General features: G+C 45.2%; 1 protein-coding gene across 5 annotated transcripts in view; it reads right to left on the bottom strand.

The window, feature by feature from the left end:
• VAV1 (vav guanine nucleotide exchange factor 1) overlaps nt 1-21,619 on the bottom strand; it is a 71,575-nt gene that overhangs the window by 43,798 nt on the left and 6,158 nt on the right. For all 5 annotated transcript variants that reach the window (XR_014542989.1, XM_083593128.1, XM_083593129.1 and 2 more), the window contains one exon: nt 5,123-5,239. Coding sequence is in view for 4 of the 5 variants with exons in the window: in XM_083593128.1 (XP_083449254.1) it covers nt 5,123-5,239 (117 nt within the window). In the remaining variant the exon portion in view is untranslated. The remainder of the gene's footprint in view (nt 1-5,122; nt 5,240-21,619) is intronic.

The raw sequence follows: 21,619 nt of genomic DNA, 5'->3' as shown, positions 1-21,619 counted from the left end.
CCACCCAGAGGAGATGGGGAAAATGGCACAAGATGAAGAGAGCTTTACTAAGTAGCCTGGGCTCAGGGAATGCTACTTTGCAGCTGGTTGTCCAGTTCTGGAATTTTTTTTAGAAACACTTCTAAAGTCTTTAGTAAAGGTAAAGGGACCCCTGACCATTAGATCCAGTCGTGACCAACTCTGGGGTTGCAGCGCTCATCTCGCTTTATTGGCCGAGGGAGCTGGCATACAGCTTCCAGGTCATGTGGCCAGTATGACTAAGCCGCTTCTGGCGAACCAGAGCAGCGCATGGAAACACTGTTTACCTTCCCGCCTGAGTGGTACCTCTTTATCTACTTGCACTTTGACGTGCTTTCGAACTGCTAGGTTGGCAGGAGCAGGGACTGAGTAACGGGAGCTCACCCCGTCGCGGGGATTCGAACCACCGACCTTCTGATCGGCAAGTCCTAGGCTCTGTGGTTTAACCCACAGCACCACCCGCGTCCCTCCTAAAGTCTTTACAATGTAGAAAATAACTAAAAGGAAGAACACAATCTAATTGTTAATTGCTGTAATGTATTACATTGTACTGTTAACATTATTTAGCTGACATCTTGCATAAATGCCAATGAAATTAGTCTATGTTTCCAGAATGTTTGCATATAAATTAAACCTTTCCTGTTACCTTGACTGTAATTACTTAATTGTTCCATTTTAATTTAACAGAAAACATTCCGATAAGGCTACTTAGGAGATGTCATGCTTGCTGTATTTGGGGTGGGGTGGAAGTAAGAGCTGCTTTAATTCCAGGGTTGCCATAGGTCCTCTTTTTCCAAGACATGCCTTCTTTTTCATGATGAGAATCATCATAGAGATCCATAGTTGAAATATACTCAGAGTCGCAAAGTGATTTCATGCTCTTTATTCAGCTCATAGTGGTGAGGAGGAATGAATGAATGTCCCCTCAAAGTATCTGCTTTATATACATTATTTACACAATGGGCTGCACATGATTGGCTAATTCCGGAATTCTACTGTAAGCCAATCAGGTTGTGGATTCACTTCTATCTGGAGCATGATTGGGTGGTTCCTGCCAACCAATCATACTGCTGTATTGTTCTAGGACTAATCAGACTGCTGCCTTTTGGATCCTATTGTTCTAGGACCAATCAGACTGCTGCAGTTTGGATCCTATTCAACTCAGTACATAACAATAGTTAAAAGCAGAAGTTGGCAAATGTGTCCTCTTTGTTGCTCTTCAAAATATGGCAACCCTAATCCGCACACATATAAATATACTCAGAGACTATGAAGATGAAGGACAATGCCGGTTTCCTCAGTTCCCAGATGCCCCTTAAATAATAATTTCCAGAACAGTAGCAAACTGTTCCCTGGGGAGAGGGATTGACTGTTTAACCACTTTGAGAATTGTAGCTCTGTGAGGGGAATAAGGGGGTCTCTTAACAGCTCTCAGCACCCTTAACAAACTACAGTTTCCAGGAGTCTCTGGGGGAAGCCATGACTTATTAAAGTGTTTTTATACTTTTAAAAGCATTTGGGGCCTCTGTTGTTTCCATGATCGCTACTGAGAACTGATGCAGCACAGTGACTCAGTGTGTGAGAAGGGAATCCCCCGCTTCAAATTTTACCTCTGACTCAGCCATGAATTCACAGGGCAAGCGATCAGCCTCAGCTCTCAACACTATTGACAAGTCTTACAGGGCTGTTTAAAGAATTGCTAAGATAATGTGTGTGGAGTGCTTAAAATGTTTAAGAAAATCACTATATAAAGGGGCACAATCCAACCAAAATTAACCACTTTTAAGTCCCGTTTGAGAAAGTTAAACACATACTGAAATCTCTCACTTAGATATTAAGAATGCTCGATTCTGGCTGGATTGTATTGTTATTCCTATATTAGTTCATTATTTTGGTACTTCATGTATCTGCAATGGGTGCCCCCTCTTTTCAGAATCTATGGCTCTACAGTGCCCCTTGCTCTTAAAAAGTTGTTGCAACTCTGGGGCTGAAATCCAGCTGCGACAAGGATTCTGGAAGAACTGCAAGAATAGGGCCAGACTTGCAGCATCAGCGATCCAAGGAGTTGGCTAAGACAGCGAGCATCAAAAAAGATGATGTAAGCAGGGCATCTGAGTCGCAATTGCCTGCCATCAAACCCAGCACTCTGTACCTTGCTGGCTTCTGTTACAAAAACTTCTTTCTCAAAAGCAACCAGGAAAAGGTTGAGCAGGAATCTGTTTTAGGTCAAATTAGGCATGATGGGATTGCCAAATTTGTCTACTAACAGAACTGCCCCAGTCACATTTAAATCAGAAGGTAGGCAGGCTCCAAAAACCACTGTGGTGCAGTGGTTAAAATGCAAATAATAATAATAATAATAATAATAATAATAATAATAATAATAATAAAAAAAAATAATGTGATAAAGCATCAAACATTAAAAACTTCCATAAACATTAGTTAAGACTAGAAACATCAGTTAAGACTAGAAATGGGGGCATCAAGGTTTAATCCCCTACTTGGCCATCAAGCTCCTTAGATGACTTTGGGCCTACTTCACAGGGCTATCGATAAATATGTGGTCGGGGCGTTCTTTGTATGCCAGCCCAAGCTCATTGAAGGAGGAGACAACTTGGTTTTTCTCCACTCAGAAAATTTCAGCTGGCCAGCAATCTGCAGGTGCCATGCCAGTAGAGAAGGCCCCTTCACACCCTATAGTAATTTCTTACGCGTTTGACAGTTGTTGTTCTGTTATTTTACCAAAAAAGGTTTGTGTGGCTGAGGGATGCTGAACTCTCCCCTGCCTTGCTTCAGGCATTTTTCTCCATACTCATCTCCGCTGCTGCGAGGAGAGAGGATTCAACTCCCCTTTTTGATGTGTCCCTTTTAACGTTAAAATTAGACCTTTGCCTGCTTCCTTCATTTTGTATGCAAGCAGACCAAGTTTGGATTGAGTTCCAGGTGGAAGACAGGGCTGGCTCAAGACATTTTGCTGCTTGAGGTGAAGGACAAAATGGCGTCCTCCCCCAGGGCACCATCTTGTCCACAGAAGCCAGCAGGACTGTTAGTTTCCTCTTACTTCAACACTGGTGAAAGGACAATGTCTCGCAGTGCACTTGAGGGCCTCAAGCTAGTGTAGCTGGTACAGGGCAGGCCAAGTGGCACTCAAACTCTGCCTGCTTCCCCTACCTCAGCATCTGCCACCTGAGGCAGCTGCTTCCCTCTGTCTCATTGTAGGGCCGGCCCTGGCATAAGATAAGCTACATTAGGATATCTAAATTGGATGACCATCATACCTGCCTATACTTCTCCTTCTATGATCCTTCCACTCATTTCACTCAGTCTTTCCACGCTTTTCTCTGCAGCCAGGCAAACATTTAGCTAAGAATGGAAACCTTGCGCTAGCATTTTAAAATAAACCTTTGGCTTAAAGGAAACCCTTTGCAGCAAGACTGCACGTGTTACAGGCTTCCTCCCCTAGAACATGCCCACTGCAACTCGCCTGTGTGGTTCGGCTGCTGTATTTCATATCCTGTTGTGGGCAAGCGCCTGCTTGCTTTCTGGCCTACTGAGCAGAGAGCGGGAGGTCAGGGAATGTTGTTTACATGCTGCCAGGCAGCTCCCAAAGCTTTGGTGTGAATACAGCAGCTCCCTCCTTCAGAGGCAATGCTGTGCTCAGGGTGATTTTGCACTGAGGCTGACGACTCAAGACATTTTGCTGCCTCAGAGATTGTGAATGATCACACAGCTGCTTGGAATGATAAAATGTGGGCAGCAGATACAGTAAATGAGAATATCTGCCTGCCTGGAAGGTCTGGTAGACACACCTGTAGGGAGGACTCAAGCAGTGGTTTAAACCACAAGTTCCTTCTTCCTTATGTATATTCCCTTTTTTAAAAAGGTGCTTAGAGCTCATTCCCACAACACGTGGGTGATGCCACCTCCCTCTTTCTCTTCTGGCTCCACCCTTTAGGCATCAGACATGGCCAGCACCTGCCCCCTGGCTTGCCAAGCTGCCATCTTCTGCCCCATAGAACATTCTTGTCTTGAGGTCAAAGCTTCAAGTGACGTCGAAACTCTAGTTAATAATAATTTATAACAACAACAACTTATTATTTATACCCCACCCATCTGGCTGGGTTTCCACAGCCACTCTGGGCAGCTTCCAACCGAATATTAAAAACCATACAGCATCAGACATGAAAAACTTCCCTAAACATGGCCGCCTTTAGTTGTCTTTTAAAAGTAACATAGTTATTTATTGCCTTGACATCTGCTGGGAGGGCATTCCACAGGGCAGGCGCCACCACCGAGAAGGCCCTCTGCCTGGTTCCCTGTAATCTCACTTCTCGCAGTGAATGAACCGCCAGAAGGCCCTCAGCGCTGGACCTCAGTGTCCGGGCTGGATGATAGGGGTGGAGACGCTCCTTCAGGTATACAGGACCGAGACCCAATGCAGATGTGACTGCAGGTGTTATTGCAAACAAGGAAGCGGTCATGACCTCTGAACTTGGGCTTATTCTTAAAGATAATTTGTTCCCTAATATAAATCACTTATTTGTTATCAAAGCCACAAAGTATGGCAAACGATCATTATTGATAAATACGGATAAATAGCACGTTTCCATGATTTTGGCTGTTTCCTGCCAGTTGCACTCACTGAGCACTGCAGCACCAGCTGCTAAGGGATTTTTGACAGAGTCGGAAGTGGGGCTTGGCTTGGGAATGGGGGTGTCTGCATTTCCTCAGGACATACAAGTGTTTTAAGAGGCATGGAATATTTTGGTGTTTTCTTGAAGAACCACAAAAAAGCACATGAGTTTTGGGCAGCTTGCATATCCATAGCTTTTCTGTGCAAGCATGTGATCTGTTTAGAGCATGCACATTTTCTGTCTCATGTTACAGCTGAGTAATATATTTTACATCTATTAGTTTGCTAGCATGTATTGCACATGGAGACTATTGGCTATTGTGGCTATGATACTTATTTTACAAAGCTATATTTTATGTATGAAACAGATTTGGATCACATTCACAGGCTACCTTGACTCCTTTGATGGCAATAACAAAGTGCATATGAAAACTGTATTTTTTGTGAAGAAGGCAGATGAAGCAATCAGACCTTTGCAAAATCCCTGACGTCAAACAAGTCGAAGACCTCGAACAAGTCGCTCTTGCGCAGACCAAACTTCTCACAGCATGCAGCTAGGAAGGTTCGGATGTTCTTGAGGCACAGGAACTGGAAGGAGAGCACAGAGAAGGAACATAAGCTGAGAATGAGACTCACCAACACGACCACCATGGCTCAACATAGTGCAAAACATGCCTTCTAGTTCCCCCTGGATTCTGCCAGGTTATCCCTAACTCTAAGCAAAGCTGCCAAGGGGTGGTGTGACGAACAGCAGATCTACCTGCTCTAAGGGATTCCCCCAGCCCTATTTTTATTCTTATTCTTACTATGATGCAAGCAGTACCAACAAGTTTCCTTCTAGCACTTTGCATGTACATTCATCTGCTACATATTTTAAAAACATATATTTTATTTTGTTTTGTTTTAAATATCTTTATTGAAAGTTCAAAAAGTATATAATTATACCGGTATGTGCACCAAACATGGTGATATGTAAATAAAAGAGAGAAAAAGAAAAAGAGAAACAGAACCCGCGTAGAAAAGAAAATAAAGGGGGGGGGAGGGGAAAAAACACAAAACTGTATATTTTACAAGGTTATTATTGTATTTCACCAGATCTTAACCTATTACTGTATTTGTAAGAATGGATTCCAAATTTCACTGAATTTGTCCATGGCAAGTCTGCGCTTATATGCAAGTTGTTCATATGTTGCAAGTTTGTGTAAGTCTTCAATCCATTCGTAGAAGGGAGCCACATATTTCAAATTATAACCCTGAGACACAAAATTTAAAGCCAGTGGCAATTAACACTTGTGAATTCCTAGGTGGAGCCATGGAGCAAAATTTAGCAGAAGAGATGGGTTGAGGAGGAATGACCTTGCAGCAGTACAACCAGACGCCCCAGCTGCTCCGAAAGGCACACTTCTCTGTTGTCTCCCAAGACAGACAGATGCCAACAAGTGCATACATGAACTCAGAAAGTTGAAAGGAGCAAGCCCCGTTTGAGTTGCACAACTGATTTCCCCATCCCATGTGGATGGGGACATACGACCATGTTTCCCCAACACGTTTACTTCCTGCCAAAAAGTGCTGAGTGGCATGGCTGGCTGGCATGGTTATGTGTTCATCACATTTTTTAACCACAGTGAGATGGCTCATCATCCCTTAAATATGGCCAGCTAGCAAAAGACCCATAAAGGTCAGAGTGGAAAATTCCAGTCCTTTCCACCAGCCCCACTCAACATACCCCATGCAACCACTTGCTGCCCCAACTGTACCAGCACAGACAGTTTGAGGTAACTCTGCCCCATGTACCTTCTGTGAAAGGGGAAGTGGTATCACGGGTGGCAAGGAGCTGCAGAGTTCTTCCACACTTCCACCAGAGACACTATTGCATTTTTGGTAGAGTAAACAAGGCCCAACCTCCTGTTTCCCCACACAGATTATGAGGTAAAGTACATGTCTCTCCACACCTCAAGAAATCTTTGCCCTCCTCTCCCATCTTGAACCCACATCCTGGGGGAATTTGTGGGCAGAGCAAAGCGGCTTTGGACTCCCCACTTTTTTAAAAAATGAAATAAAAACACAAGCAAATTATTATGAGTGATGAGTCTGCTGCATCATAATCTGAACTGTCACCAAGAACCAGATTACATTCCTTGTCTGGGTTTAGTCCTTTCACAGCTTTTTCTTGGAGGGCGCATTTAATGCCTTGTATTTCAGAATTCTAATCTTGTGGGAGAATAATAATAATAATAATAATAATAATTTTTATTTATACCCCACCCTCCCCAGCCAAGACTGGGCTCAGGGCGGCTAACACCAAGTATAAAACAATTGATTAAAATACAACTTAAAAACAAGATTGAAGTACAACATTAAAATGCAGCCTCATTTCAGTAGAAACTCAAATCAAAAACTTTTTGGGGATGAAAACGTCAAATCTTCACCAAGGCCAACTATCCAGGGCCAGAAAAAAGCCAGGGAAGTCCCCAAATAGGAGTTCCATCACAGAAGGAAAAAGGAAAGAGGGGGAGGGGATCAAGTTGAGATACAGAAGAGATAAGAAGCGAAACTATGTGTCTCCCTGAACTATGGTGAACCTAGTTATGAAGATCAAATTTTATCTTCAGGCTGCAGATAAATAACATTGTCATGGGCCATTTTCTCCTCAGAACAAGAGAACAGCACCAAGCCAAAATGGACAGCTCCCACTGGGCAAAGCAGACATGGCATGAAACAGGTGCCAACAAAACCACGTGCACCAGCTTCCATTACTTAGAATGCAGTGCAAGATGGAGGGGAGCTGAATTTTGGCATCGCACAGGGCACCGCTGAAAATTGAGACCCCAAGATTGGCCATTGAAGTTGTTGTATCCACCACTTTTGTGTTGTAAGGACTGACATTTGTTCTGATTCAGCTCATGGAAAGTGTGGGGACACTGGCACACATGCCACACAGATGCAAATATTGACCACCCATCTAGAGCTTTCACAAAGGTTGGTTTTTTGGTTTTTGGTTTTGCAGTAGAAGAATTTTAGAACTGTAGAGTTGGAGGGGATGCCAGGAGTCATCCAGTTCAACCCCCTATAATGCAAGAATCACAACTCAGGCATCCCTGCATCCCTGACAGATGGTCACCCAACCTGTTTAAAAACTTCCAATGAAGGGAAGACCGCCATCTCCCAAGGGAGTCCGTTCCACTTCCGAACAGCTCTCACCATCAGAAATTTCTTCCTGATATTTAGTCTTGAGTGCTCTTCCACACTTGTCCTGTGATTTCTAAGCACGGGTCCAAAAGGCCTTTCTTTTTCCCTGCCTCTTCCCTCAAGAAAATCTGCTGTTTACTGCTGAATCAGAACAAATGTCAATCCTTACAAAAGAAGAGCGGCTGATCTTAGGGTCCCAAATTTCAGCAGTGCCTTATGCGATACCAAAATTCAGCTCCCCTCTGCCTTGCGCTGCATTCTAAATAATAGTTGTGGCATCCCTGGCAGCACCCCCGAGGCTCTGTGCCCAGCAGTAGCATAGCCAATGGGGGACGGGGAGGGTGGGGTGCCCTGGGTGGTGCTTATTTTGGGGGCAGCGCTCTGGAGCACAAAGTGACGCCCAAGTCCAGATGCCGCTCCCAAAATCAGCACAGCCCAGGGCTCGGCTCCCAGCACGCTGGACTGCTGCATCCCCCTCCGCTGCCTTCCTCTCAGCGCCCTCCAGCAACATTCAGGAGGGTGCCTGAAAATGACCGCTGCTGCCCAGTGTGACTGAACGGGTCATGCTCCCCTAAATCTGCCTCTGAATGCTTAAAGCCACCCTTCGGGGAGCAGCCCTGCTGATCAAGCTGCTGTTAAAGGCACTAGAGCAGGCCAAGATGGAGCCTTCTGGTTATCATTGAGCTTTCATAGAATCAGAGATGACCACAAGGGTAATCTAGTCCAACTCCCTGCAAAGCATGGAATCTTTTGCGCAATGTGGGGCTCAAACCCATGAACCTGAGATTAAGAGTCTTATACTCTACCAAGTGAACTATCCAAGCAAGGGGTTGGTTGGCAACTCTTGCTGGAACTTACGTTGAAGCAAAGAGGCCTGGGGATCTCGACCAATGGAAAACTACGAAACCACTAAACTGTTATCTAGGTACAAAGCAAAGGCCATTTGGAGGACAAAATATGAGGAGTGGAATATTCAGTGGAGAACAAGAAGTACTCATAAAATCGGGCAAGTCCTCATCAAAGACATCTGCAATATGGTCTTGTTTTGATCATCTGTGGCCACCCTGAGGTATTTGAACTGGAACAGGTGCAAAGGAGAAGAACTAAAATAACTACCCAAATAGAGAACTTACAACAAGAAGTGGAACACACAGGGTCTGTTTAGAAGATGAGGCTGCAGTCCCTTACCAGGAAGTAAGGTGCATTGAACTTAGTGTGCATGTGCAAAGCACAACAGACCACAGAAGTGCACATTCTACAAATAAATTTGAGGCAGAGGATGGCTGAGGTTTATGTTGAAGACAGGGAGGGTCCAAGAGCCTGTATTTCAAGAGCTGTGATGTTGTGCCCCAGGATCCTTTGCAAAGCTGCAGGAGATGCTTGGACTCTTGGCTCGCACTCCAGCTGTGTGTTTTTCTGATTCAGTCTCTTTAACCACATCCCCTTGGCAACAGCTGTGAATACCTCTGCTTTCAGATTGATAAAAAAAATTAGAACCAGAATCAAACTCCCAGCTCAAGTCTGGAGGGTTTCTTCTAATAGTTTACAATAAAAACCGAGCAGTGATGAAAGCCCTGAAGCACACCATAGGCCGGACACTGCTGGTGTCCACATTTTCATAATCTGAGATCTAAACCTGGATCTGAAAAGTCTGACTCGTTCTTGGCCTATCCCCTCAGATTCCTGCCAAATTTTGTGTGCAGTCCAATTAAAAAAAAACCATTTTTGTGTGTATGTGCTGGAAACTTCCAAGAGGATCCAACAAACTCAAGAGAGTTGTGTTTCTCTTTTTTGTCTCTTGGTAAAGATTGCTTATCAGCACTTCTAAAGGAGTCTCTGTGCCAAAAAAGGAAAGTGAAAGGGATCGGGAAAAGATGCCATTCTGAAATGTCTGTACTATCACAACACTAGAGGTGTGGTCCAGTACTTAAGGGACTTAAGGAGGGCACAGACCCACAGATTTGCACAGGCATGCAGTACACCTGACCACAGTATTCTTCTGGAGTGGCTCTGAGAGTTGGGAGTGAGAGGCATTGTACTGCAGTGGCTCCACTCCTACTTGTAGAGTCACTACCAGAGAGTAGCACTAGGGCAGCAGTTCCCAATTGGTCTTCCCAGTGGGTCTGTGGCACCATAGAGATATCAACATTTTCGAAAGTAGGGGATCTGTGGCTTGGCTTTTGAAAAACTGGAGACCCACAGTACTTAGCTAATTGGAAACCGCTGTACTATAGGGGATTTTTGATTGACTCCATGGCAACTCTGTGTCTTGGGACCTTCGGCAAGCAAAGCCCGAGCTCTATCGCTGCATCATGAACTGCTAGTTATGACGTTTCCGAGAAAGGCCTAATCTCCACTCATTTACACAACGATGGCAATATTTTCTTCCCCAGTGCTCAAAATTATCTTCCCTCTCAAGGCTTCCTCTCCATCTACACTATCACAATCTGCCTGTTGCTAAGACACACGTAGCTTTGGTTTTATTTTTTGTTTTTTTTTAAATCTCTGATGGCTCCTTCTCTCCTAGAGCAGTTACACCAACTACCTTACAAACCCAGTCCTTGATTGGTTTCCCTCTAATTAACACCTGGCCCCATTCAACAACAGTAGCAACAACTGGGTGTGCATGTTTGTTTATAGGTTTGTAACCTGCCAAAGCATCTGGAATGCTAAAGGCCTTCTAAGTTGTTCTAATATTCAGGCCCTCCCCTCAAGATACATGGCTCCCTTGACACCCTCTGAAAGTGGGGTGGAGGGTGGGACTTCAATTCTCCAGATGTTTCTAGACATCCCATCACCCCTGACCCCACTGGCCATGCTGCCTACAGCTGATGGGACTTGGAGTTCAACAACATCTTCAGGGTCACAGGTTACCTAGTTCCAAAGGCTATTCCAAAAGAAGGATACAGTGATTCAGATATTTTAGAGACCACTATCCTCTTCCCCATACTACTTTTCATGAAAACTTTGCTGCAGGTACTTCACCATCCAAAACAAAAAAATAAATAAATAAAAGCCTTCTCTGTCACGCCATGCAATTCAGCACAATTCACACCCCCTTCTTAACATTTCGGGTTTTTCCATTCTTCCTTGCATCCTCAGAGAACAGGCCTCCAAGGCATGGACTTTCCACGTATAACATTTCCTTGGAAAAAATGCTCTATACAGATTTAGTTCTTACAAGGACTGAAAGGGGTTCTGCCATATCATTCTGTCTAGTAATGACTCTGTGGTTCTCCCAAGGAAATCTTGTCACCTGAAATGGGTGTGCCACAACTTGTCCACCCCACAGGATGGCCACTTGTGCTTCAGCCCCCAAAGGGACACAGATTAGCATGTGGTAATTTATAGGCATAGATACAAATACAGAAACAACCATCATAATTTAAATCACAGTACATCTGTCCACAGTGGGGAAGCCTTATCTTTCAGTCACACTTGGACCAGGCAGCTGTTCTACTAACAGAGCACACCTTCAAACAAAGGACTGCCCTCTGCAAAACAGGCCATTCTGCCATTCCAGGAATCCTTGCAGTGCCACCACATAGGACGCATTCAGATCACAGATGGCCATGCACATCCCAACCATGTGTCCTTGGCCAACATTGCAAGGGATCGGGGCACACACCTGATCAGTACCCCCAAAATATAACCACTACTTCGAAAACACTGGGTTGCTTGTTCCTTCAGACTGGCCCTTCCATCATAGAAATGTATTGGGGGGGGCTTTCTTGGAATTCCCTGATTTGTTATGCAGCTGCTTATGGCATTCTGACTATTTCCTGGAGCAGGGACTGACCATTGAAGTCCCAAACTCATAGGTGAGAATTTGCTGACCTGACGTTCCTTTTGGTCCATTCCAGCCTAGGATCCTAAGGGTCAAATGCACAAGCCAAGCACTTCATGTGAACCAATGGCCAAGGAAAGAGAACTGAGTTTCCAGTGGGTGACTCAGAGTCTGGGAAATGCTCAGACAGAGACTTGAGCAGCTGTAAGTATTTGCAAGCCTAACTTCTCTCTTCCACCTCCCAGCGGTGGTTCAAGACAGGGAAAGATCCTCTGAGCAATTGTGCTTGAGTGGAAACCCGTGTTATCATCTTTTGCAGAGGAAACCCCCCTGCCAAGCACATATAAGTGCTGTGTATGCAGAGTTTGGATTTTATGCATGGGAATGCAGGGAAAGCCCTTCTCTTGCCCCTTCACCTGCCACAATTCCCTAGTCCTCTCCATAGTTGTCAACTTACAGATTTGAAAATAAGGGACCAGCAGCCTCGAAAATAAGGGATCAGCAGCCAAAATAAGGGATTTTCTGGACACAGGTATGTTCAACTTCTGAGTCCCTCCGAGCCAAAGGCAGAAAGCCCAGCCAGCAGCCAAACGAAGCCTCAAGCGGTGGTTCCCACAGTGCAGCAACCCGGCAAAGGGGATGCAGCAAGGAAAACCACCGTCACCTCTCCGCTGGGAAGCGCTGAGCAAAGGCGAGTCCCCAGGCAACGTGGCCGATTTGATTGGCACAAGTCATACAAGCTCCACCCCCCCAGTTCTTAGACTCCTTATTGGGTGAGCAACGCAGCCAAGCAACACAGCTGGAGCCTCCCTCGTCCCTGGCTGGCAGGGAGGGAGGGAGAGGAGATGCTTCCTTTGAAATCCAGGAAATTTAAGGGACATCATCAATAAGGGACAGCAGCGGGACGCGGCGCTGGATAAGGGAGTTTCCTGCCAAATAAGGGACGGTTGACAGCTATGGTCCTCTCCCGGCTCCCTGCACCCCGCAGCTGGACAAAGAAATAAGTCACAGCCCCAAGAGCAAAGGGAGGAAAGGAAAGCAACAAGGTCCTTACTTCTCACCTGACTCCTGATCCCACTGATGCACCTCCCCTCCCCATATCCTCCAACCGTCTTCAGATGAAACTAGGGACATTTCTCGCTCTCCTTCAACTAACCCTCCTCAACCCTCCTTTTTTGCACCCCCGCAAAACATAGCCTATCAGAAGAAGGGCGAGTGCCACCCACATGACACCAATGGGACACAGTACACATGCCCTCCACTGTCCTGAGAAAACCCATTAGTCCTGATTTTATTCTTTTGTAGATTTACAGACATATAGTTAAAGCTATGGTTTTCCCAGTAGTGATGTATGGAAGTGAGAGCTGGACCATAAAGAAGGCAGATCCCCGAAGAATTGATGCTTTTGAATTATGGTGCTGGAGGAGACTCTTGAGAGTCCCAGAGACTGCAAGAAGATCAAACCTATCCATTCTGAAGGAAATCAGCCCTGAATGCTCACTGGAAGGACAGATTGTGAAGCTGAGACTCCAATACTTTGGCCACCTCATGAGAAGAGAAGACTCCCTGGAAAAGACCCTGATGTTGGGAAAGATGGAGGGCACAAGGAGAAGGGGACGACAGAGGACGAGATGGTTGGACAGTGTTCTCGAAGCTACCAGCATGAGTTTGACCAAACTGCGGGAGGCAGTGGAAGACAGGAGTGCCTGGCGTGCTCTGGTCCATGGGGTCATGAAGACCCAGACACGACTAAACAACAACAAAGATTTACAGAAAGGAAAACACACACCAATAAATAAATTTTAAGTAAAGAGAAAGATTAGATGCAGACGCACACAGTGGCGGAGCTTCATGCTCCGGCACCGGGAGGAGGAGAGCAGGCTGGGGCGTGGCAGGTACGTGTCCTGGGGGCATGGCACGCGTCCTGGGGGCGTGGCCCCAGCGTGGGGGGGGCAGCCACGATGGCACCCCACTGGGATCGTGGTGCCGGGGGTGGTGTGCTCCCCCTACCCCCCTCTTCCTCCGCCAATGGATGCACAAAGCATATTTTAAAATCAAAACTCCTTGTACTCCACTCTGTTGCCCTTTCTCCCATCCAGAGCAGCCCTGTCCTCTACCTGCCTCTCAGAGACAGTGTATCACACGGGGCTGGTCCTTGGCTAGAGTTGTCATACGTCCGTATTTTCCTGGACACCTCCAGAATACTGCAGTCGGCAGCAGTGTCCGGGCAGTAATCGGGCAAATGTCTGGGAAAATCCAGGCATATGGCAGCCCATTTGGGCAAAACTCAAAAAGGTCAACAACTGCAGCCATGGAGAGGCAGCGAGACGCTCCCTTGCAGCTGCAGCCACCATTGTTGCTCGGGACAAGCGCTGGCTCATCCTCTTCTCTGAAGTTGGCAGCAGTGGAACTGGCGGGGGAAATACAGTGGTACCTCGGGTTAAGAACTTAATTCGTTCTGGAGATCCATTCTTAACTTGACACTGTTCTTAACCTGAGGTACCACTTTAGCTAATGGGGTCTCCTGCTGCTGCCATGAGATTTCTGTTCTCATCCTGAAGCAAAGTTCTTAACCTGAGGTACTATTTCTGGGTTAGCGGAGTCTGTAACCTGAAGCGTCTGTAACCTGAAGCGTCTGTAACCCGAGGTACCACTGTACAGGACTTCTTTGTGCAGTGGTACCTCAGGTTAAGAACTTAATTCGTTCTGGAGGTCCGTTCTTGACCTGCAACTGTTCTTAACCTGAGGCACCACTTTAGCTAATGGGGCCTCCTGCTGCTGTGCGATTTCTGTTCTCATCCTGAAGCAAAGTTCTTAACCCGAGGTACAATTTCTGGGTTAGCGGAGTCTGTAACCTGAAGCGTCTGTAACCCGAGGCACCACTGTGGAGAGGTTCAGGGATCAAATCAGAAGCCGGGATCGCTTTCGTAATTCCAGGACTGTCCTGGAAAATCCGGACACTTGGAGGGTATGCCTTCCTGGCCACAAAGGTAGCAGCAAAGAAGAGCAGGCCAGCAGCTCTCCAAGAAGAAGAAGGAGGAGGAGAAGGAGAAGGAGAAGAAGAAGGAGGAGAAGGAGAAGAGGAGGAGTTTGGATCTGATATCCCGCTTTATCACTACCCTAAGGAGTCTCAAAGCGGCTAACAATCGCCTTTCCCTTCCTCCCCCACAACAAACACTCTGTGAGGTGAGTGGGGCTGAGAGACTTCAGAGAAGTGTGACTAGCCCAAGGTCACCCAGCAGCTGCATGTGGAGGAGCGGAGAATCGAACCTGGTTCACCAGATTATGAGTCAACTGCTCTTAACCACTGCACCACACAGAAGCAGGTTATCCCACCGCAGCATAACTATCTCCCCTGAGTCCGGGGGATCAGTGGTTACGGACGTGCTAAAGCTTCACTCATTTCCACTGATGCATCATGAATAGGAAGTATGTGGGAGTGGCCACATCAGCAAGAAGCAAATTCAAGTCAGTACAGTATACTGCAAGAGCACCCTAGGGCTGTAGTGCATCAGAGGTGTATTTTTAAAATGGAAAATTTTAGTATGAAAAGTAACTTTTTCTTGGGGGGGGGGGAGCAATGGATACCACACAGTTTGCAGCAAATGCCATGTCACCGTTCAGAAATTATTGAGGGTGCAAGCAGCCCTGAATGCAGGAGCGTGTAAGTCCATCCCAGTACAGATCGCCTTGAATGCAGACTAAAAGTGTAGTCTGGAGGAGCTCTTGAGAAGCGGGACTTCAAGGACAGGGAAACTAGCCCAGGTAAAACAGCATTGGCAGGGGACCGTTCAGAATAAAAGAAGCAACGTTGCTTAAATCTTCCTCGGCCTACCATTTGGTTTGTGTAACTGGGAAATAATTTGCATGCTATGCAGATTAGGCTGTTGGGATTTGGGGAACTAGAATGTTGGGATTTGGAGAATTTGAATACCCTACTTTTGGAGCTCTTACTAGTTCAGTTATTAAAAAAACAACTTCCTGAATAGTTTGCCAGCAAAGTTGGCTACTTGGCTGCCTGTGACTCGCCCTTGACTCCAAATCGCTAATGAATAAAAAATACAAAGCCCTGTACAACTCTGCTTCCTGGTTCCTTCATTGTGAGCACTGTCCATTTATTCCTTGCCAGACTCAATTTTCTGTCTTTTGGACTATTACTAATTCAGATAATGACCTGCCACCTTATCCCATGGCAGCTGCAATTCCTTCCAAGTCTTAGAGAGAGTATTTGTCAAGACGTTATTTCTCAAACACTCTCCACAAATTCTAAAAAAAGGTTGTGAAGCTGGGGTACTTCCTTTTGCAGAAGCTGTGCTGAATCTCCCTCGGATGGACTTATAGGTACAAGCAACAGAATATTGCAGTGTTTCCCTACTTTTTATTGTGGAGCAGATCATTCTTGTTCAGGGATCCTATCAGCCTGGAAGAAGAGCTGTCAAGGCTTTGAGAGGGAATAGCTTCAGAAGTAAAGGGATAAATGCCACACACATGCATTTGTAGAATCAGTTAATAGACTCATGTAGAGCCTAACTACATGATATTTTAAATTTTATGCTTGCAGCAACCACAGGTTTTAATATTATTAAAAAACCAAGCATGGGATCCAGATCTCAGGGCCACAGTATACAATCAATCTGTATTATGTTCACAGATTGCTCACACCACACTGATCCTGATCTAGTTGAGGAGGGAAGTACATTTGATGGTTTTTTTAAAAAAAGAAAACAGATCCTGATACAGTGGTACCTCAGATTAAGTACTTAATTCGTTCCGGAGGTCCGTACTTAACCTGAAACTGTTCTTAACCTGAAGCACCACTTTAGCCAATGGGGCCTCCCGCTGCTGCCGCGCCGCCGGAGCGCGATTTCTGTTCTCATCCTGAAGCAAAGTTCTTAACCTGAGGTACTATTTCTGGGTTAGTGGAGTCTGTAACCTGAAGCGTATGTAACTTGAAGCGTATGTAACCCGAGGTGCCACTGTATTATTGCAACAAATGCACTTATAGTAAAGTGTAGGTTCACAGTCTGTCTGACTTCTGGTTTCTTTGGACCCTTTTCTGGCTGGCTGCCTCTCTCTCCCTCTTGGTTGAACTGTCATCAGCATTTTGTAAGCTCACAGCTTCTTGTTGGACAGTTTTTCATTGTTTTAACGTCTATTGTAAGTCACCTTTGTGCTCTCTGGGGTATTTTTAAAAAACATTTTCCTGTACTTCTGCAAGCCCTGGGTTTCCCCAAGTCTGCTGATACTTCCCTCTTGTTTCTCAGTGGCTTCAGCTTAGCAACAAGCCTTGCACCACTCAGCGCATGAATTTGCTATTAGAAGGAGTGATTATCATAATTCCAGGCTTCGTAACATTTCCCACAAATTTAGACTTGGTGGCTCTTCAGCCCAAAAGGTTCCTGGAGCAGCTACAGATAGAAATGGGAGCCGAAATCACCAATGTTCCCTTATTTGTCCCATGTCCAGAATGGGAATCGTTCCAGTGTGTACGATTGGTATTCCCTTGTTGCTGTGATTTTCAGTCACCAAACAATGTGTAACAATATGAAATTGATGACAACCCTCCCCCAACTTGCACTGGGTTTCCTTTGCACTGAAATGAATGGTGTGGAATAACATAATGGTAATTTAAGGACATAATTTATTGCGTAAAAATTCATCACTGCAGACCATTGAGACAAATATTGTAGTTTTTGTCGAAAGCTGAACTGCAGCAGAATAGAAACAGAGATGCTTGCAAAAAATACAAGGGATGCTTTCTTACATGCCTCTGGATAGGCCTGTAATTATTATATCTTGACGCTCATAAGACTGGGCTGCCTGGGAAGGAACTTCTGCTTCCACCAACAGCATCTGCTTCCACCAACAGATGCCTAGGGTGGCTACTGCAGAACTGCAAGCTTTTTTCAGATCAGTCCAGAGATGAGTTTTGTGGGTACAACAAACTCTGGCAAATATCTGTATTCTGATCTAAAAGCATTGCAAGGGAAACAACAAGCAAGGAAAATACTGCAAGGAAATGTTCTGCTTTCATTGACATACTTCCTAGTGCACATCAAGCATTTATTTTTCTGTCGGGCTAAGCTTGGATTCAAATGCCCTCACAGTAACAGAAAGCAGTCAGGTAATGTTTACTTTCACCATAAGTACTTCAGGGTACATCAAACCATGGTTTGTCCTTCTATAATTTGTTTAAAGCATTTTCACTCTTCAGTCAAAAAGGTTCCCAGAGTAGCTACAGATCAATAACAAGGCAATAACAATGCCCTTTGGTGCTCAATTTAAAAGACATGACAGAAAAGGTAGAAGAGGGGAAGGGAAAAGAAAAAAAGCAAATTCAGGCAGCAGTTCTTACAGCTTTTATAAAGTCCAGTTAAGACGGCAGAAATTCATGTTGCCGGATGCAATGATTACTGTTAGGTGACGGATGATGCAAAATAAGAGCCAAAGGCAGTTAGTATTTCAGCATAGCCCACGGAATATCCCTGCATCCTTTCTCTCCCTCTGCCACAGCCTAGAGGAATAACCACTGCTAGATGATGCAAAGTCAACGGCAACTGGATTCAAGCTGTTTTTGAGCTGTTTTGGTGCAAGTCCCTACCTCATTGGCAAGCCATTCAAGCAGGGCACTGACACCCCCAACAAGTATTAACCTCATTCTGGTCCTAAGAATCAGATCCATTCTGCAACAGATTATAAGAGGGTAGCGTGGAGAAGAATGTCGAAGAGCTGCCACAGCAACCCTGGGTGCCAACTTATGATGTGAAAAAACCTGGTATCTGGGGGAAAGCCTGATAGAATCTGTTGGAAGCACCGCCTTATTTTTAATATAGTGGGCTGAGCATGTGCCTGGATCCTAGAGCGGGAAGCAAGATGTGAAGGCAGCACACACATTCCACTCTTCTGCAGGTGACTCTTCTGAGGTGCCACATTGCTTGGGCGGCATCCATCTTGCCTCAACAGAAGCTGTGGCTCAAAAGAAAATGCACAGCCATGCATGCTGCAGCTTTGCATGGCAGTGTGTTAAATGGGGTGGTGGGCTGAGCCCAGAAGCCTGGCTCCCTTAGTACAGTGGTACCTCAGGTTAAGTGCTTAATTCATTCCGGAGGTCCGTTCTTAACCTGAAACTGTTATTTACCTGAAGCACCATTTTAGTTAATGGGGCCTCCTACTGCCGCCGCGCAGCCGGAGCACAATTTCTGTTCTCATCCTGAAGCAAAGTTCTTAACCCAAGGTGCTATTTCTGGGTTAGAGGAGTCTGTAACCTGAAGCATATGTAACCTGAAACGTATGTAACCCGAGGTACCACTGTACCTTGGTTGTGCATTACAGTGTTACCTCGGGTTAAGTACTTAATTTGTTCCGGAGGTGCGTTCTTAACTTGAAACTGTTCTTAACCTGAAGCACCACTTTAGCTAATGGGGCCTCCTGCTGCCGCCATGCCGCCAAAGCCCGATTTCTGTTCTTATCCTGAAGCAAAGTTCTTAACCTGAAGCACTATTTCTGGGTTAGCGGAGTGTGTAACCTGAAGCGTATGTAACCTGAAGTGTATGTAACCTGAGGTACCACTGTACAGAAAGCAAGCAGTTGTCCAAGTGATACCTTACAGCTGGCTCAGACACCAAACAAACAAAACAGCCAGGACTTCCCGCCAAACACCTCAGTTGCGTGGGCAACACTAATCTGCCATGTTGTCTCATTGCCAGGTTTCCTTGCTTCCTCCTAAGATGGATTGAGTCAATAATACTGGAGCCAATCCAGAGAGTGGGGAGCTACATGTGTCCTAATAAAACCCTAACATTCAGGGCTTTTTTCAGCTGGAACTCACAGGAACTCAGTTCCGGCACCTCTCAGGTGGGCGCCATTGCCATTACAGTGGTACCTCGGGTTACATACGCTTCAGGTTACATACGCTTCAGGTTACAGACTCCGCTAACCCAGAAATAGTACCTTGGGTTAAGAACTTTGCTTCAGGATGAGAACAGAAATCGTGCTCCGGCGGCGCGGTGGCTGCAGGAGGTCCCATTAGCTAAAGTGGTGCTTCAAGTTAAGAACATTTTCAGGTTAAGAATGGACCTCTGGAACAAATTAAGTACTTAACCTCTGAGGTACCACTGTATACGAGAACAAGGCAGCTGAGTTCTGGCACCCCTTTTACTAGAAATATATTAGCACTGCTAATATTCCTTTCCCCAAGGCCAGCCCAAGACATTTTGCTGCCTGTAGAAGGACAAGGTGGAACTCTCGCTCCTTGCACAGAAGCTGTCTGGGCTAGCAACTGAATATTATCTCCATGCTGGCAATGAAATAGCGTCCACCACTCCAGAGGACGGCAGAGTAGCTCAAGGTGTGTAGGGTAGGCCATGTGGCACACACAGGGTATACTTTCCCACTCTGCTAATGGTAGGGCCGGCCCAGCCCTAATCAACAAGCTAGACTTTCCTAGGGTGGACATCTGCCTTACTCCACAGAGGACATAAGGAGGGAGAGCAGGTGCCTTGAAATAGCCCATCAGCAAAAATTTATGTTGTATGTAGGAAAGATAAGATGAAATGGTAAAACCAGTAGAGTTGGAAACAAACCTCATAATGGGAAAGTTTAAGAAAAGTGATGGATAATGAAAATAATAAGAAGCAAAATGTATAAGGAAACTAATATAACTAACAGTAGTGGTAAATGAATACAGACAGACAACAATAACTGTATAAACATGAGGACTTATTTGTTTATGGATACACTATGGACAAATATGGAAAATGAATGAAAATATATAAAATGGAAGAATAAAATTATATGTGATATAAAAACCAGAAGAAGGAAGGAGGGAAGTCAGCTCTGAAGAGCAAGTATAAATGTAATACAATATGTGTATGTGGAGTATCTAATTGAAAAACTAATAAAGATTATTTGAAAAGAAAAAAGAAAAAAAGAAATAGCCCACCAGCTGTTAGCACCTGGGCTAACCAGGTCACCTGGTCACAGTCTTCTCTACTTTAGTTAGATGCATTGTATTTAAATTTACAGTAATTAGTTCTACTTCTGCCTATGCACATCCAAGTTAACATATGCAAAGAATTAGGTAAATCTGCCCTCTTTTTGACCAGTGCTTCCTCCCCTGGGTTGTTTTTTTTTGGTGTGTGATGTGCAAGTGGCCACACTCAACTCGCCAGATCTCATTGAACAGTTGGGTTCATATACTTGTTGGGGAGCGAGCAGAATATGGGCAGTTCCACAATGTACATTTAAAATGCATCCAATGTACATTATTTAAAGTACATGGCCTCCCCCCAAAGAATCCTGAGAACTGTTGATTGGGAGGGGTGCTGGGATTTGTACCTCTGTGAGAGGGAAACTGCAGTTCCCACAATTCTTTGCAGGAAGTCATGCGCTGTAAATGTATGGTGCGCAGCTTGAATTCAAACAGTTTGAGAAACAACGTCAGACAAATACAACTCGCTAAATGCCAGGCAAATCAGGCCATGTACAATGAGAGCCAAGAGGAAATGGCTGCAGGAAAATTCTCTTCCCTGTAGGCTACACTGCCGTGCTATGAGATATGAGACTGTGCTCCCATACACAAAAGAGAAATTTGCCTAAGCAAAACCAAGCTTTCTTCCTTGACACAAAATGTCTCCCCCACTCCACCCACTACAATTGCCACTTGCCCACAAAGTTTACAGAGTTCTCAGAAATATGAGCTCTCTTCATTTCTAAACAAACAGCAAGTTTCAACCTGTTGTGCTTGGGAAATGCTTCAGAAGGTGAAGGCAGCATCTGCTAAATCGAATAAGGTCTGGGTGGTGCTTTTACAGGTGAGACCTCATACTTTGAAAACCTAAGCCCACAAATGATTCTCCCTCAATTTCCATCCTGCCACATATCACCTGCTGTCATTTTGGTATGACTTATCAATTGCAGAAGTCTTCTTTTTTTGAAAAAAAACAACAACAACACCTAACTGTACAAGAAGTTAACTGTCATGGTCAAAATGA

This window comes from Podarcis filfolensis (genome assembly GCF_964270895.1).
Source record: "Podarcis filfolensis genome assembly, chromosome: 17".
NCBI classification, from domain to species: domain Eukaryota; kingdom Metazoa; phylum Chordata; class Lepidosauria; order Squamata; family Lacertidae; genus Podarcis; species Podarcis filfolensis.
This window is presented reverse-complemented; position numbering and strand designations above follow the sequence as displayed.